General features: G+C 39.6%; 1 protein-coding gene across 5 annotated transcripts in view; it reads right to left on the bottom strand.

The window, feature by feature from the left end:
• rptor (regulatory associated protein of MTOR, complex 1) overlaps window positions 1–19,738 on the bottom strand; it is a 393,572-nt gene that overhangs the window by 73,636 nt on the left and 300,198 nt on the right. For all 5 annotated transcript variants that reach the window (XM_082136702.1, XM_082136700.1, XM_082136701.1 and 2 more), the window contains exon 26: window positions 2,113–2,218. In XM_082136702.1, coding sequence (XP_081992828.1) covers window positions 2,113–2,218 — 106 coding nt within the window. The remainder of the gene's footprint in view (window positions 1–2,112; window positions 2,219–19,738) is intronic.

The following is a 19,738-nucleotide window of genomic DNA, read 5'->3' on the forward strand; positions in this document are numbered from 1 at the left end:
GTATGACGTTCTCGATATAATTCATAATCCCACATTTTTAATGAACAACGCGTTATGGTTATTGTGTTAGAAACGGTGTACGCACAGAACAGAGGGGCGGGGTGAGCAAAGCTCATTATCATTTAAAGACACATGCACTTAAACGGCGTGCTGAAAACAGAGCTGTTTTTGAGCAGGTAAAATGAGTGTTTTCTTACAATACTAATGAGAATTTTTTATTTAAGTATATTACAAACTTTTAATTTAGACCCTAAAGAATCATATTAGCTTGTACAAAAATGGCATTATATGACCCCTTTAAGGGTGTTCCAGTTTAGCAGTTTAATTTTTAGTGGGGCAGCGAGATGGGCTTCGCCTCACACTTATGTGTTATGCTGTGATGTATATTAGGGAGGCAGTACTCTTGCACCACAGAAGTGATTGGTCTGACAACTGACAGACAAGGTTTTATTGGTGCTTCCAGGATTGGTCACGCTCAAGGCGATTAGCGAGATACCTCACTCGTTATCAGAGACCCGGGTTTAATAACCTAAAGATTTACACAGCCAAGTTGAGGCTACTCTGAGGTTGTTCCAAATTCTGTGTATACGTCATAATGCTGCATACAATTCGTTGTCCAATTTGTTCTCCACCTCAGGCCCTAGTGTAAGTGGCTCTTGATGCTGCTTTGGTTAGGCGTAAATGAAATGCAGCATGAGTGCAGCTTTAAACTTGTTTTCATAAGAGCATATATTTTTGTTTCATATTTGTATTTAGAATTTTCTAAAGTCTATATTCATAATGGCCCTCATTTATCAATCTTGCGTAGAAACGGGCGTATATGTTGGCGTAAGATTATGCTTACACTCCTCTCACCGCCTGATTTATGAAGCTGTGCGTACCTTTGAAATCCAGGTGTACGCAATACCTGACCTTGATAAATGCCGCGGCTGAAAACGATCGTCATTAGAATAACACGCCCCTATATATTCAAGTCTCCGCTTCCCCCACGCCCTCATTTTACGCCATGGACACACGGAAGACGGCAAAGAGGAGAAACTTCTTTGAGAAAGAGAAAGCGAAACCAGGGAAGTGGAAAGAAACAAAATTGATTTCTAGATTTGTATTATTAATGACGCTTATTGTTATTTAGAAGAAGAATGTCGTTATTATTATTATTTGTATTATTATTATTATTATTATTATTTAAAAGAAGAATGTAATTTTTATTATTTTGTCAGTCTGAATTATTTTTTTGGTCATTGAAAGCCTTTCATTACTGAACCCAGTCCGTGCGCACCTGCCGGGCCTAACCCTGGCCTAACCATCGTTTCAAAGAATAGTACGACGGCGAGCGCGTCGAGTATAAACGCCTCGTCCGTTTGGGGAGGTGCGCGCGCAGTCTGCGGAGATTCGCGCTGCGGAGCCAGGCGAAAGTATAAACAAGGCTTGAAACGTCAGGTAAAGCGCACAGGCTCGCAACTGAAGGAATACATATGCCTACAAATCAAATGCTTTGGTAAAGTCACACAACTTAAACATTGAAGTCCATGTTGCACAAAAATAAACACTGAAGTTTATAATTACGATGTTGTTGTTTTTTTACAGTGGGTCATAATATATCATATCTTTTAGTTTGTAAGTGCGTTTTGTGGTGTTAGGAATTGTTTTTCTGCGCATTCCCGCACTCAAAACGTGCGTACACCACCTCCTGAGCTGGCGTAGGATTTGAGCGTGCCGTACGCCAACGTTCATATTGATAAATCTCAAAGTCACCGTGGTTTTGGGTGTACGCCAGGTGTACGCTGGAAATTTGGTGTACGCACTTTTGATAAATGAGGGCCATTGTTTCTGTATTCATATTTCCATATTTAAAACAAATTTTATACGATTATTTCCGCAATTAATGTTGAACATTATTTCAGCAAAAGTAATTCCCTTGTGCGCCTGTTTAAATGCATTTTCAAGGAATATATGCTGCTTCATGCTGCCTTTGCAGTGTAACAAACTTTTTTCATTTGAAACATTTTGTGAAATATCAAGTAATATAACAAGTTACAAAACTAAATATATAAATGAATGATAATGCAAGTAGTCTTTACTGTCAGTATATAACAAATTCTGGAGTTCTACCTCTCTGAGTGATGTGTTGGCTTTGTCGGCGTACACGAGCGTTACGTAAGAATCTCCACTCCCTCTCCTTACGAACCTGACTCTCCAAATCATGCTCTTCTGGAATCTGAAAGAGAGAGAAATAAATTACATTTTCAAATAATGAAGCACCAAAAGGGTCACCTTGTTTAAAACCATAAACACATATAATTACAGACATGAACCTGGTTTTGACAGTTGTGAGTACAGAAACTAAGTAATTGTGTAAGAAACACTCAAGACTAACAGTATCATCTCTCTAAAAAAGTGATCTCTACTGTGATCTCTCACACTCTATAGTTTCACACCAGTAATGACTTTATGAATTTCTTTACTTACAAGATTGATACTATAAGAGAGAAAATTGTAACCATGCAACCATCTGCTACAGTATTGCATCAGACAGTGCTATAAAGAGCCCCTGATGAACAATTACATTTATTATTTGCTATAGGGAAAGAAGAATTGTCTAAACTTGTTAAATCCTGAAAATCAACAATATGTACAGTATGTTAGACCCTATACAGACTAAGCTACTGAAGAGATGCTTCCAGAAGTCATAGATCCTCTTCTTAATTCATCATTGTCATAAGGATATGCAAAAATTTCTAGCTGGCTGTTAAGCAGCCATTTATTTTAAAAAACACGCAACTCAATCCTAAATAATTAGTTCACTACAGACCGATCTCCAATCTCGCCTTTCTTTCAAAAATACTAGAAAATGTATGTTCACAGCTATGTTCCTTTTTAGAAAAAAATTGTATCGGCAAGGATTTCCAGTCATGATTTAGACTGTAACATAGTACTGAGACTGCTCTCATTAGAGTTACATCCATCTTCTTCCACTTATCCGGGCCTGGGTCGTGGGGGCAGCAGTCTAAGCAGAGATGCCCTGACTTCCCTCTCCCTAGATACTTCCTCCAGGTCTTCCGGGGGAATACAGAGGCGTTCCCAGGCCAGCCGGGAGACATAATCCCTCCAGCCCTGGGAAGGCATCCAGGAGGCATCCAGAACAGATGCCAGAGCCACCTCAGCTGGCTCCTCTCGATGTGGAGGAGCAGCGGCTCTACTCTGAGCTCCTCCCGAGTGACCGAGCTCCTCACCCTATCTCTAAGGGAGCGCCCAGCCACCCTGCGGAGAAAGGTCATTTCGGCCGCCTGTATCCAGGATCTTGTACTTTCAGTCATGACCCACAGCTCATGACCATAAATTACTTTATTCATCTGATTGTGATTGCACCTCTCTATTAGTGTTACTGGACCTTAGTGCTGCATTTGATACTATCGACCACAGCATTCTTCTGAATAGACAAAAATTACGTTGACAAGCGGACTTGCACTGCCATGGCTCAAATCGTATTCATCTGACTGTCACCAATTTGTAGCAGTAAATGAAGAGGTATAATATTGATCACAAGTTTATTATGGAATACCGCAAGGCTCAGAACTAGGACCATTGCTTTTCACCCTGTAAATTACGAAACATGGTGTTAGTTTTCATGCTGATACATACATCAAAAATTTTAAATCAGTTATACAAATTTAATACAACATTCAGTCCATTTCTCTTATCATTAATTGTTAAATTATAAATTAAGATTGTGAGTTTATGCCTCACTTAAGTTTAATGAAATATAAACACTATTAGCTTGTATAATACAGAATTTTTATTATAATAGTAATAATAATATTATGGTGATGATTGTGATGCTTATCTTCATAATGACCTAGAATACTTTCAAACTCTTGATGGATGTGTCTTCGTCATCAGTAAGGAACCTGGGTGTGCTCTTTGATACCAAACTTTCATTTGAAAGCCACATTTCTGGCATTTGTAAAACCACATTTTTTCATTTAAAAAATATCTGTAAATTACTACATATGCTCTCAATGTCAAATCCAGAAAAGTTAATTCTTGCATTCATGACCTCAAGGCTAGATTATTGTAATGCTTTACAATTGCCCTGCAGGCTTTAAAGAAAAAATCCAGCTAGTCCAAAATGCAACCGCTAGAGTTCTTACTAGAACCAGGAAGTGTGACCATATTAGCCAGGTTCTGTCAACACTGCATTGGCTCCCTATTAAACACTGTATACATTTAAAAATCTTGCTGATCACTCATAAAGCCCCGAACAGTTTAGCTCCACAGTACTTGAACAAGCTCCTATCACTTTATAGTCCTTTCCTTCACGTCCACTGCAGTCTCAAAATTCTGGTCAGTTGATAATACCTAGAATATCAAAATCGACTGTGGGTGGTGGTCCCTTTCCTCAAAGACTTTGGGAGGCAGACACACTCTGTCAGTTTAAATCTAGATTAAAGACCCATCTCTTTAACCTAGCAAACACATAACACACTATCACATTTCTATAATTCAAATCCCTTAAAGGATTGCTAGGCTGCATCGTTAGGTCAACTGGAACCAGGAACACTTCCCATAACATCCGATGTACTCGTTTCATCAAAATAGAAATGGCATCTAGGCTAATATTTGTCTGTCGGTCTCATTCTTATCCCAAGGTTACCAAAGTCAGCCGGATCCGGTTTGTATCCAGACCAGATTGTAAACCTGCACCTAGAGATGTCCACAATGTAGCACTGGATGTCAGCAGAGACCACAACAACTAGACGAGCCCTACAGACAGATCCCCAGTGAAGACCTTGTCAACTTGACAGCCATCGGTATAGATCCTCAGCAAAGACCACAAGAACCAGACAAGCCCTCTGAACAGACACTCAAGGCCAGCTACATCTCCCCCTCCCTCCATATGCCAGTGTGATGTAATGTGATCTTCAAGCAGAAGTAATCATAAATCACACGATGCTCGTTCATTTGGACAGAGGAGAACTGGTCCCCCGACTGAGCTTGGTTTCTCCCAAGGTTTTTTTGTCATCGCTTTGTGGCATTCTCTTACCATTGGCTTGCTTAGTAGTTGGGGACACTTAAAATTCAGCAATGTTATTGTTTTGACTGCACTAACACTATCGGATGAGAACTGAATTGAGCTGGATGATGACATCACTGTTTTCTCCTAAGGTGCTTAAGCTTAACTAATCTCATTAACTTTACACAGTTATTGAACTGAACTGAATCAACACTTCAGCAGAAAAATGACACTGTCTTTTTAGAGCTGCTTTATTGCAGAACTGAATTGTTTGCATCATTGATCATTATTTTCCTGTTTACTGTAAAGCTGCTTTGAAACAATCTGTATTGTATAAAGCGCTATATAGATCAAATTTACTTGGGTTGACTTAAATAAATACAAAAAATACAAAAACTTGTAAGAATGAGGAAACTGCTCAACAAGTTAAATAAAGTGTCCATGTATGCACACACAGAGCTCGAGCTAATTAGCCCTTATCGATCCAGTCTTCCAGATAGGAGCTCTGGGAACAGGCAGATCCCATGACACAAACCCACATCCAAGCTCCTCAAGCAAAGTAAGAAATCACACCTGTCTTTTTTTCTGGAGCTCTGGGGCTCCACATCAATCTCTTAATGATTTAAGAGTTTTCAATGGAAATGAAGCATGTGAATTTGTCACAGTTAATGGTCTCCTCCCGAGCAGTTTTTATATCCTTACAAGTAAACACAGTCAAGTCACCAGCAACATGTACTTCTCACACCCATCACTCTAATAGACTGGAATAGAGTTCTTCTCACTCAAGACAGATTTCTCATTTTGCACTGAAAAAGCTTTCTTAGATCTTTATTATCCATTATGCACATCTCAAACTTGTGTCCAGACTGTTCGCTGTTTAGTAAGCTTTCTGAAATACCACTGCATGAGCTTTACTGTTTTAAATTTTTTTATTAGCAGGAAACCCTAAGAACACTTGCTTTCTTATGAAAATAGAGACTTATTATGTGAGTAGAGGTTGAATGATTTTTTTTTTTTTTTTATATAGCCTAAATATATCATCTAGAAAAAAGGGTTGCTGTTAGCTAATTCAGATACATTTATATGTAATATATATAATACGAGACTGATGAAATTAAATGAAAATATTTACAATATATGTAATAGAAAATGACATATGTAATGTACATATGTAATGTACTAGATTGACAAGGACATATTTTCATACATAGTTCCAAGGAGGAACTATTATAACTTTATAATTATAACAATACTTTCATAATAATATAATAATCATGATATTATAAGGCTCTCTGGAATTGTCACAAATTTGGATGGTACACCCAATGACTTATTTTGACATTATTTTTGCTCTTCGGCTTATGTCTTCACAACAATCCCCCTGTTTCCTGTGTTTGTGTCAGTCACCAAAGAAACTCATCAGTTCATCTCACCTGTGCCTTGTTTAATTTGTTAAGTCCTGTGCATTTATACCCTCTCTGTTGTTCACTCTTTTGTCAGATTGGTGACTGCTGCATTACATTAAGTGCATATTGTGGCTGGTAAGTTCCCCCCTGTGGGGGAGTCCAAAGAGTAGGGGCGTTTAATACAGTGACCAGGAGGGGACATGTTCGGTTCACTTAGTTTTGTCGTGGCCATGACATATTAACTCATGGGAACATAATAAGTCGTGGCCACGAGATCATTTTATCGAGGTAACAACGCCCTTATGTCAAGGCTACACGATGTAAAGTCGTGACCTTGAGATCCAATATTGTTTGAACAATATATTTTTCTCGTGGCTATGATTTCATATGTTGAGGGAACGACATCTATTTCTCATGGCCACAAGTTAAATGCGTAAACAACCTGCGTGACCATAGTGACCTGAAACTATCAGAAATGGATAGGCCTATAATAACATTTATTTTTAATAAAGCATGGAATTAACATTAGAATTAATGTTTAATAACATAGAATTATTATTTTAACATATTGCTATTTACAAAACTATTAACTAACTAAGAGGTAGTGTAGAGAAATGATTCTCTGATAACCAAGGCACTCCTTAATTAAAATGTCTTTATTACAAAATTGACATGTCTAACTGAACAACTTTAAAAAGCCCACGCGTAGCGGCATGGAGCCTTCTTCAGGGCATAATGAAGCAGATGAAAAACTGATCTTATAAGGACAAACACACACAAGTAGAAGCAAACACACAGGTGCTGGCAATCAGTGTTAAAGGTCTACAGATAATTGCTAGGACACGCCTCTCACACGGTTCTCAGCACTGAAGCTATAAATCACAATAATGCACGTTTGCAATACGGTGCAATGCAAGTTTGAGAGGTGGTGCCCCGACAAATCTCGCGAGAATCATGATTTGTTTTACGGCACGGCGCCACATACATCAACAACTTATGAAAATCTATGGAAGACACTAGCACGCATTTCAGACGTGAATAATGGCAGAGTCGACGAAGAAAACGAAGAAAGCGCGGTCGGAAGAGTGCAGAGACAGCTCTGCGTGAGTGGTATTTACGACAGTAACGTTAAACACAAGTACTCCACAGCGACTGTTTGAGAAAAAAAACAAGGAATTAAAGTGTGTGCCTTTAATTCCACGTTTTTTCTTTATTAAAAATAAATGTTATTAATAGGTCTATCCATTTCTGATAACTTCAGGTTACTATGGCTGTTTATGCATTTTACTCGTGGCCGTGAGAAAATGATGTCGTTCCCTCAACAAATGAAGTTGTGGCCACAAGAAAAATATGTCATTCCCTCAACATAGGATCTCGAGGCCACTACTTATTATCACGGTTCCACGAGTTAATATGATATTCCCACAAATTTATATCTTATTGCCACGACATATAATTACTTTCCCACAAGTTAAAGGCAGGGTCGGCAGTTAAAAAAAAAAAAAAAGTTCAAAATTTGTTTAAACTTTCTTTATAAACCAATACATAATTAAAATGTAAGTACTCTGAAAAAGAGAGTATAAAAATCGAGTGTCTGTAGTCCTCTTAGGGCGCAATAAACACAGCTACTTATTTCCATTCGGAACGAATGAAATGATTGGCTGGGTGACTGTCACTCTCCCTCGCTACCATGGCTACCACCCCTGCTGCTACAGGAGCTGCCCACATGCGCGCACCCGTTTGACTTGGAGGCGAAGAGGCACGGAGAGAGGCACGGAAGCTAGGAAGATCACAATTATGGCAGAGAAAGAGCAGTCAAAATTCCCAGTACCTGCATATACAGTCAGCGAAGGCAAACAAGGCAAAAAAAGGAACTTTCTTTGGTAGAAAGGTAGGCTACTTGTCTCTGGAGTGTAACGTTAGTCCTCATCAGAGCCAACAGTGCTTTCATTGTGGAAGCTCTAACATGCAAAAAACCGTATATGTTATGAATCTTACACGAAATTCACCTTCATCACAGTGTAACTGATGGTAATGGGAAAATGTGTATCAATGCAACCTGTTTTTAGCTCGTTACCGAATCAAACTCAATATATTTTAAACTTTACCAGTATCGATATTCTAGCTTGATAGTGAGTACTAACAGCCATGTTAGTTGATTATATTCATAATGATAAAGTTAGGTCTTTTATTACATGTGATTCTGACATGATGTCACTACATGCACTGCGCTCCTCTCCGCTCGGCGCTGGTAAACACGTCTTCCAGCTGGCAGCTGAGCGGTCGGCATCGCGCGTTCATGTGTTTTGGGGGCGTGGCTTTGGAAGGAGCCCAGAAGGGAGGGGGTGGGAGTGAATGGAATAAGTAGCTGTGTTTATTGCGCCCTGAGAGGACTACAGACACTCGATTTGTATACTCTCTTTTTCAGAGTACTTACATTTTAATTATGTATTGGTATATAAATAAAGTTGTAAAAAAAAGTTACTTTTTTTCTTTTTCTTTTTTTTTTACTGCCGACCCTGCCTTTAATATGTCGTGGCCACAACAAAACTAAGTGAACCGAACATGTCCAATCCTGTAGTTTAACAAATTTGGTTTAGCTACACCCACGGACTCTTCACAATCCCCATGAGTCTACAACATTTATACTCCTCTCTGTCGTTCACTTTGTTGTCATATATTGTTTTAAAATATGTTGAACTGTTGCATGCCTTCTTCATGTGGATCACCTGTTTGTTGTTACCTGTGTGGATTTACCCCTTACTTTGAAGTCTCAAATTTGAACTCAAATCAATAGTGGTGCAGGAATGACATATTTTTGTAGGCTGTTATGGAAAAATTTATATTTTCTTTGTATTTTATTTTCAATGATTTAACAAATGAAATGCCATACATTTATTTGGCTGTATTTTGAGTTTCTTTTATGATATTGGTACAGCTGCAAGGGTGTGTGTGTGACTTCAGAGGTGAGAAGATTAGGGGGTTAGGGGAGCCACAGGGGTTCCTCTGTTTCGTTTGTTTAGTGGGGGCTGTAAAAGATAGCTTTTGAAAAGAACACTATAAAGAAGCTGGCCCACCTCTGCTCTGAGTCTCACTCCGCCTGCAGCTGGTCTGTGGATGGATTGGGAACATTTCTTGCAAGAAATAAATATCTTTTAAGGACAATTTGAATCCTAATGTCTCTTATGCTGTGATGCTGTTATTGTTAATTATTGTTTTGCTTTTACAAGGCCAACCCGGAAGTTAGCATCAGTTTTCTTATTCGGCTTATGCTGTTTAATGTCCCCCAACAACCTCTAGTCCCATTTAGCCATTTGTTAGCAACCACTTTCACAAGACAACTAAACTAATTTTATTTTTTATTTATTTTTTAAATCACAAAAGGGTATTACTGATGTATTTAAATTGTAGAATAACACGTAGAAATAAAATTGTAGAAAACATCTTGAGCTTGTGTTCACCACAGACCTTATTTCAAGCATTAAAAAAACAAAAAAAAAACATTTAAAAGAACCATTGACTTCAGGACAATGGAACCGGAACTGCTAAAATGCTAACTTGTTTACAGGTTTTGGCCAACAAAAATATGCCATCACTGCACTACACTGCAGTAATGATGTAATAAGGGGGATGATGTAAAGTCACAAATTAAATCCCTTTCAAATTAAAAGTCACTCAACTAAGTATATTAATAACCCCCTGTGGTCAACAAATGTGCCGGCGCAATTTGGTGGAAAAATTAAATGCAGATTTGCATCCTAGATGAAGAATTTCAAAATGTATGGCATTCACAGAGCATGACTAGTCTTTTCAGGGCTTTAAGGGAAGTTTCTTTATTATGCCCAAAGTGAAAGCCAAACAAAATGTAGCAAATCTAGGCTGTGTTTTGAAACTGTATTGGTCAGAAATACATTCAAGTATAGAGAAAATCTTTGAAATTGAGATTGGGGAAACAGATTATATTCTATATCTTAGATTCTATATACCAGATTCAGTTAATAATATAAACCAGGGGTTTTCAAACTGGGGGCCGCAGCAAGTTGGAAAAAAAATGTGTTAATATGAGTATTGTTATAAAATAACATTTTAATAATTTGTTGCATAGCATCTGAACATTATACTTTTAATGCTAATCTTTTAGAGATTAACTGATTGATCGGCTGGTGACCAGAATTGGCCGATTTTCACGTGATTTTCAGTCTGACATAATGCCGATTCAAATGCACTCGGGCGCCGCATGATTAATATCGCGCAACATCAGCATCACACGTGCACACAGAACGCACATGTAGGAAACCTTGTGAATTACGGCCGTTTCAGGCCGCGAGCGGCGCGCACATTTTTTTCGCCGTGCATGTTCAGTGAGTGCATTCACACCGCGAGCAGGAGCAGCGCATGAGCGTCAAGCAGGAGCGTCGCGTGCCGTGAGCAGCAGTGAAGTGGAGGGTTCCGGCGCCGAGTCTATTTTTGCTGCGCTGCTCACGCTCAATTAAAGTGAAAGCACACTTTTGATGGACAAAATAAATATGATTTCACACAAAAAGTACCAAAAATGCACATAATTTGCATGTATAGTGTGTTTTAACAAGAACTTCAGTAGGCTTCAGGAAAATGAAGACTCAAAAATATTTATAGAAAATGTACCCATTTAAACTTGTTTTTATTAATCAGTTTGGATAAAAGTGGTGTTTTATAAAAAATATATATATAGAAAATAAATATTTGTGTGTGCTGTAAAGTGGTTAGAAAAAATGTAATCAGAATCGTCTAAAATCTGTATTGGCAGGTCAAACTCAATGACAAATCGGAATTGGCCTTGAAAATTGTAATAGGTTCATCTCTATAATCTTTCTGATTGGCTGGTATCAAACACCATCACATAATCTGATGTTCACCTAGATGTTTTATTTATTTATTTCTACATTTGCCATAGTATTGTCGATGGGTTCAATAACACATCCTGCAAAAGGGGGGCCTTGGCCAGAACCTAGTGGAATTTGGGGGGCCTTGTCATGGAAAAGTTTGGGAACCCCTGATATAAACTATTTACTGAGGAGACTTCTAGCAGCAGCAGCAGCAAAAAATAAATAAAAAATAAAAAAATAAAAAAAGGCTCCAACATCTGTCCCCAACGAGAACTCAGGAACAAATTGTTACAAACATTTATAAAATGGAAAGACTGTCATTCAAGTTGAGACCACAAGATGATACTTTTGAAAAACACAGGGGAAAATGGACTATGCATATATAAAAACAGAGATAAGGGAGATAAATGTGTAATAGGAATATGTATGCATATTTGTAACCACCACCATATGAAGATATATTACTGTAAGCTGCATGAAAGTATGGCTTTGGATATGAGTATATTTGTGTATGTATGCGTCTATAAGTGTGTATATGTATATGTTTACATGATAACCTGACGACTTTTTTACTTAAGGATCTCTTTAATATAGTGCTAGTACTAACCGTTTATGGAAACAGTTTTTTTTCTCCTTCTGTAGCGTCTGGATCAAATCACGATGACTTGTCATTTTAAGATTCAGAAAGCTTTTAACCTATTTGACTCATTTCATGTAAATCACAGCTTAGCTCACGGTTCTCCGAGTCCAGGTGGCCAGAGAAAAGCCCTCCGAGATGCCAAATACACACACACAATACATACACGTCCTTTGTATCGAACTCAGAATATAAATAATTCTGAAATGTATATTATATATTCCTGTATGCATGCATGTTTTCCCCCTTATATTGGCCTAGTTATGACTTCCTAGTTGTGTTAGTTGAACTCTAAGTGCTTATTTTAAAGAATAAGAATGTATCTCTAGCAGAACGCGGCGTCCTGTTACAGGACCCCTTTGAGACTAAAGAGTTTTACGACCCCAAAAGGAATCTGCAGAGGGCTGTGACAGCTCACTCAATGCTTGTTGAGGATTTTAAATAAACCATGTTAATCCTATATATTATATATATATATATATATACACTCACCTAAAGGATTATTAGGAACACCATACTAATACTGTGTTTGACCCCCTTTCGCCTTCAGAACTGGCTTAATTCTACGTGGCATTGATTCAACAAGGTGCTGAAAGCATTCTTTAGAAATGTTGGCCCATTTTGATAGGATAGCATCTTGCAGTTGATGGAGATTTGTGGGATGCACATCCAGGGCACGAAGCTCCCGTTCCACCACATCCCAAAGATGCTCTATTGGGTTGAGATCTGGTGACTGTGGGGGCCATTTTAGTACAGTGAACTCATTGTCATGTTCAAGAAACCAATTTGAAATGATTTGAGCTTTGTGACATGGTGCATTATCCTGCTGGAAGTAGCCATCAGAGGATGGGTACATGGTGGTCATAAAGGGATGGACATGGTCAGAAACAATGCTCAGGTAGGCCGTGGCATTTAAACGATGCCCGATTGGCACTAAGGGGCCTAAAGTGTGCCAAGAAAACATCCCCCACACCATTACACCACCACCACCAGCCTGCACAGTGGTAACAAGGCATGATGGATCCATGTTCTCATTCTGTTTACGCCAAATTCTGACTCTACCATCTGAATGTCTCAACAAAAATATCGAGACTCATCAGACCAGGCAACATTTTTCCAGTCTTCAACTGTCCAATTTTGGTGAGCTCGTGCAAATTGTAGCCTCTTTTTCCTATTTGTAGTGGAGATGAGTGGTACCCGGTGGGGTCTTCTGCTGTTGTAGCCCATCCGCCTCAAGGTTGTGCGTGTTGTGGCTTCACAAATGCTTTGCTGCATACCTCGGTTGTAACGAGTGGTTATTTCAGTCAAAGTTGCTCTTCTATCAGCTTGAATCAGTCGGCCCATTCTCCTCTGACCTCTAGCATCAACAAGGCATTTTCGCCCACAGGACTGCCGCCCACAGGACATACTGGATGTTTTTCCCTTTTCACACCATTCTTTGTAAACCCTAGAAATGGTTGTGCGTGAAAATCCCAGTAATTGAGCAGATTGTGAAATACTCAGACCGGCCTGTCTGGCACCAACAACCATGCCACGCTCAAAATTGCTTAAATCACCTTTCTTTCCCATTCTGACATTCAGTTTGGAGTTCAGGAGATTGTCTTGACCAGGACCACACCCCTAAATGCATTGAAGCAACTGCCATGTGATTGGTTGATTAGATAATTGCATTAATGAGAAATTGAACAGGTGTTCCTAATAATCCTTTAGGTGAGTGTATATATATATATATATATATATATATATATATATATATATATTAGAGGTGGGCATAGATTAATTTTTTCAATCTATATTAATCTAGATTCATTTTGAAATTAATCTAGATTAATCTAGATTAAAATGGCTCATTTGAATTCTGCCAAAGGCATTCAGAATATGTGTGCTACCCAAATAATGACTATAAAAGTAAGTCTTTGAGAACGGGTTTCTCAAGCCAGGTGGCGCATTAGACCAGGGGCTCATCTCCTGTTTCCAAAATGCATCACAAACTGCTTGAGAAAGCTGTTCTACTCATTGACTGTAAAAGGTTACTACTGTACTGTTACCGTCCGTAGGCAACATTAGGTAGGCCTATGTTATTATCAACTACTATAGGCTATCAATTAGGGATGGGCGATATGGCCTAAAATCTATATTGTGATATACATTGCAGCCTCTTGCGATAACGATATACAGTATATTATAATAAAACCATTTCAGAACAGATTACACAGACCCATGCTAAACAACTGCTAAATATATTTTTTTTTAAAGGGTGTATGTAGTTTTGAGAACATATATTGTGCAAAACTGTAAGTATACAACATAATTTTGCAGATAAATAAAATGTAAGTACACTAGCTGCAGAGACTTAAGTAGGTCTAATGTTTATTATGGCTTGGAGCTTATGAAACCCCAAATTTAAAATTGTAGAATATTGTCTAACTGATGTCTTTTCAGTTAAAAAGAAACACAACAACGATTCTTAAAATCGAGATTATGTGCTACACCACTAAGATATATTGGAATGGGAATAATATGCGCGCGCTGGTATTCAGTGATATCATGTTTCGTTTTGAATTTGAGGTGGTCGAACGGATTAGTCGTGTGTTAACTTACCGAACTGTTACCCCACACACTCTGTATATAGTTTGCTGCTGCTCGTCTGACGGCTTAAACCCGAACCAAGTCCAAATAATGGATGTTGCACCGATCTTTTTCACCAGCTTTCACTTTCAGCCGTGTTTACTTAAGATGACGACGAATATGCGTTGCAGCCGGGTTTACCTCGCGGCCGCGGGTAGATTGCGTCATCATAGCTTGTGTAGTATAGAGCCATCTCCCAACCCAACTTGGAGAATAGATTAACGGCGATTTTTTTTTTATCGCGCGATAAGAGTCTCGCGTTAACGCAGCACGTTAACGCCGATAACGGCCCACCACTAAAATATATATATATATATATATATATATATATATAACCACTTGAGAAATATATCTAAACATGTATCTAATTTTCTCATCTAATGATTTTCCTTCTATGTGGTTTGGCCTTTGTATTCTTGTAAACTTTTGGGATTAATGTTTCAGACTTCTGACATACTGGTTTACCAAAATCATATGTGTGGCATGTTTAGTCTCTATAAACTCCAATCTTCGTCCCCCATTTGTTAATTTACATCACATTTTGCTAACTTTATGACGCATTAGTATTATAAGCATCTTAAAGATTCTTGTGTTAAACATCCAATCAAATTACATGTTCAGAGGCCTGCTCGAACAATGGGTCATAAAGAAATTTTCCTCCAAAGGAAAACAGTTCTTATTGGCGTACACACCTCCAGAGGGTGTGACATCTTCACGCTTTAAAGATCACTGATCAAGATCAGCGCTCTTCTTCTTCATGTTCGCTCTCTTCATGTTTTCGTCGCTTTTTGTTTCGCTTCTTCAAGCTTTTGTTTTCTTCAAGTTTGTTTTGTCTACCTAAGTTCGCCCTCTCTCGGTATTTTGTTTTACGTCTTGCCTCGTTTTAAGCCCCGTTCACACTACAAGCGACAAAGCGACACGATACCATTCATTTCAATGGGGAGCGGGCGACTTCCGGCGACACACGCAACAGTGACCGTTGGCGACTGGAAGGGGCGTGTCCAGCGACGTGACAAATTTGAGATCTGTTCAACTTTATGCAAATGAAGAGCGACTTTCGGGAGCGACAACCAATAGGAGTTAAGTCAGTAGGGCGCGCGTGATCCGTCACTCTTCAGTGCCGAGTCCGACCGAGGCAAGATGAATGAGAAGTTTATTTTAGCAGTCAGAAACTGTCCAATAATTTATGATATGTCTCCGTGTACATACAGTGGTACTCGCCGTGCTGACTCCGAGCCTGAATGGTTTCGTGAACTCAGAAAGAGAGCCCATTTGCTGCAGTTAAATAGCCGCGATAGCAAAGAGCACTCGCTGTTTCTCATTCATCTTTAATATTATGCTTTTTATGTACTGATTCCATTTATATTTAGACTTTTCCTTCCAAAATGTTAGCTTGTAGTGGCAAGAAAACAGATTTATTGTCTACAGCATGGAGTAACATCCGTGTTCCGTGAATGTCACTCACAAACATTACTAAGCAACTAGTAGTGGGAACGCCCACTAGCGACCTCACCGCCAGCCACTGGCAACATAGTCGCTTGTAGTGTGAACGCAGCTTTAGTCTCGTGCTCATTCCTACCTACAAGTGAAACGGACTTAAACTGAGTTTCCGGCAACTCCGCTTACCATTTGAACTTCCCGCGGACGAACCCGGAGAACGCTTCCAACTAACGGACACTCACACACACGCATTCTCGTTCAGCCACAAAGTACCATGCAAGTATTGTTTCTATCGAGATTTAAATGCATTTAAGGTTGTCTTGTTGCTGGCTCTCAAAGGTTCATTGTTTGTGATATGTTTGCCATTCTGTGATCTGCTCTTTCTTTCTTTCTTTACTTTCGTTATTCTGTTTATATTCTTTATTAAATGTAGTTGTATGTTTTATAGTTTCATTTATTAAAAACCCATTATACGCTTGATTGTCTCTGTATGCTGCTCATAGAACAAAGCCTCTTAAATGTGTGATCTTAGCTACAAGTTTTATATTGTTGATTAGCCTACAAGTTAGTAATCTTATAGAACAAGAAAGTTATTCTTCATGGCCAGAGGAATAGCCTTTCTTGAGAGTTTATAAGAAGAAGAATCCTCCTTGAGAGTCGATAAGAAAATCGCACAATTCGTTTGGCGGACGAACGAATTATTCGATGTGACATTCATTTTGTAGGCATTCACAAATTTGATCTATAGCCCATCTGTATATTCATAATTGATTGTAATTCGTTGTGGTTAATTATCTATATATAGAGATACAAATATACGGGCTATGTATTCCCTTTTTGGGCGATTTAAAATATGTAGGTGATATGGCTCATAACCAGTGTGATTAATTATTAATTATTGATTATTAATTATACATTCCCCGCCTGCTGATTTCGCTACACTTCAATGTTATATATATATGCTCTCTTGGTCCAATTTTACACAATTGCTATAGGAGTCGTCAATGCATTCTCTTGATTGGTTGGGCTCAAATCACCACACTAAAAATGGAAACCGCAGTGCATTGTGTGATGTGTTGAAAAAATTTACATCCCAGTTAAATCTATATGCACTGCTCAAAAAAATAAAGGGAACACTTTTTAATCAGAGAATATCATCAAGTCAGTTAAACTCCTGGGATATTGATCTGGTCAGTTAAGTTGGTAATCAGTTTCAGCTGCTTTAGTGTTAATGACATTAACAGCAGGTCCACTAGATGGGCAACAGTGAGACAATCCCCAAAACAGGAAAGGTTTTACAGGTGGAGGCCACTGAAATTTTTTTCCCTACTCATCTTTTCGGACTGTTTTTCACCAGTTTTGCATTTGGCTAGGGTCAGTGTCACTACTGGTAGCATGAGGCGATACCTGGACCCTACAGAGGTTGCGCAGGCATTCCAGCTCCTTCAGGATGGCTCATCAATACGTGCCATTGCCAGAAGGTTTGCTGTGTCTCCCAGCACAGTCTCAAGAGCATGGAGGAGATTCCAGGAAGACAGACAGCTACTCTAGGAGAGCTGGACAGGGCCGTAGAAGGTCCTTAACCCATCAGCAGGACCGGTATCTGCTCCTTTGTGCGAGGAGGAACATGATGAGCACTGCCAGAGCCCTACAAAATGACCTCCAGCAGGCCACTGGTGTGAATGTCTCTGACCAAACAATCAGAAACAGACTTCATGAGGGTGGCCTGAGGGCCCGACGTCCTCTAGTGGGCCCCGTGCTCACTGCCCAGCACCAGGGAGCTCGATTGGCATTTCCCATTGAACACCAGAATTGGCAGGTCCGCCACTGGTGCCCTGTGGTTTTCACAAATGAGAGCAGGTTCACCCTGAGCACGTGACAGACAGGAAAGGGTTTGGAGAAGCCGTGGAGAATGTTATGCTGCCTGTAACATCGTTCAGCATGACAGGTTTGGTGGTGGGTCAGTGATGGTCTGGGGAGGCATATCCATGGAGGGATGCATAGACCTCTGCAGGCTAGACAATGGCACCCTGACTGCCATTAGGTATCGGGATGAAATCCTTGGATCCATTGTCAGACCCTATGCTGGTGCAGTGGGTCCTGGGTTCCTCCTGGTGCACAACAATGCCCGGCCTCATGTGGCGAGAGCATGCAGGCAGTTCCTGGAGGATGAAGGAATGATACCATTGAAGGGCCACCACGCTCACCTGACCTACATCCAATAGAACACCTCTGGGACATTGTGTTTCGGTCCATCTGACATCACCTGGTTGCACCTCAGACTGTCCAGGAGCTCAGTGATGCGCTGGTCCAGATCTGGGAGGAAATACCCCAGGACACCATCCGTCGTCTCATTAGGAGTTGACAAGCCTGCTACATAATTTTTTCACTTAGATTTCCGGGGTGTCTTTGAATTCAATCCTCTGTAGGTTGATCATTTTCATTTCCATCAAACGATGTGGCATCCTTTCGTTCATAACACATTACCCAGTCCATATTAGTATCCAGCATGACATTTTTCCCCATTGAGATCTGATGTGTTTTCAAAGTGTTCCTTTAATTTATTTGAGCAGTGTATATACTGGATGAAAAAAAAGGCTGGTGAAAATCATGCTGGCCTCTCTCGCACCTTGACCAATCCTTTTTCCAGCATCTTCCCCCATCAGCACACATTGAGAACCTATCAACAAAGTCCTATCAGCAACATTGTGTATGCTATTTTATTGATGTTTTATGCTGTTTTGTCTCCCACACATTATTGATTATTACGTGTCTTGTTCTCTTGCAGTAAACATGAGGTATTACTCTCAGCACTGTGCCACAGGCTGTGTGCATTCCTCACTGATCACATACTGATGGGAATGCATTATACTGCATCAGGACAGGACACAAAACCCACACGCATTTTCACAAATATTTTCAGTCGTAAATGACAATTACAGAAGACAATAAAAAAAAAATAAAAAAAAAACACTAAACAAATGACCTTTCTTACTGAAATACCGTGGCGGTGATGTGTTGCAGTCGTGGTATTAGATGATAATACCACGGTCCTGAATGACTAACATTTGTATACACCATGGTATTACATGGTGCATGCCCAAATAACATGGTAGTATGATTGTATTTTGTGTTCTGACTATATGGAAATACACTCACCTAAAGGATTATTAGGAACACCATACTAATACTGTGTTTGACCCCCTTTCGCCTTCAGAACTGCCTTAATTCTACGTGGCATTGATTCAACAAGGTGCTGAAAGCATTCTTTAGAAATGTTAGCCCATATTGATAGGATAGCATCTTGCAGTTGATGGAGATTTGTGGGATGCACATCCAGGGCATGAAGCTCCCGTTCCACCACATCCCAAAGATGCTCTATTGGGTTGAGATCTGGTGACTGTGGGGGCCATTTTAGTACAGTGAACTCATTGTCATGTTCAAGAAACCAATTTGAAATGATTCGAGCTTTGTGACATGGTGCATTATCCTGCTGGAAGTAGCCATCAGAGGATGGGTACATGGTAGTCATAAAGGGATGGACATGGTCAGAAACAATGCTCAGGTAGGCCGTGGCATTTAAACGATGCCCAATTGGCACTAAGGGGCCTAAAGTGTGCCAAGAAAACATCCCCCACACCATTACACCACCACCACCAGCCTGCACAGTGGTAACAAGGCATGATGGATCCATGTTCTCATTCTGTTTACGCCAAATTCTGACTCTACCATCTGAATGTCTCAACAG

This window comes from Leuciscus leuciscus (genome assembly GCF_965113295.1).
Source record: "Leuciscus leuciscus genome assembly, chromosome: 14".
NCBI lineage: Eukaryota > Metazoa > Chordata > Actinopteri > Cypriniformes > Leuciscidae > Leuciscus > Leuciscus leuciscus.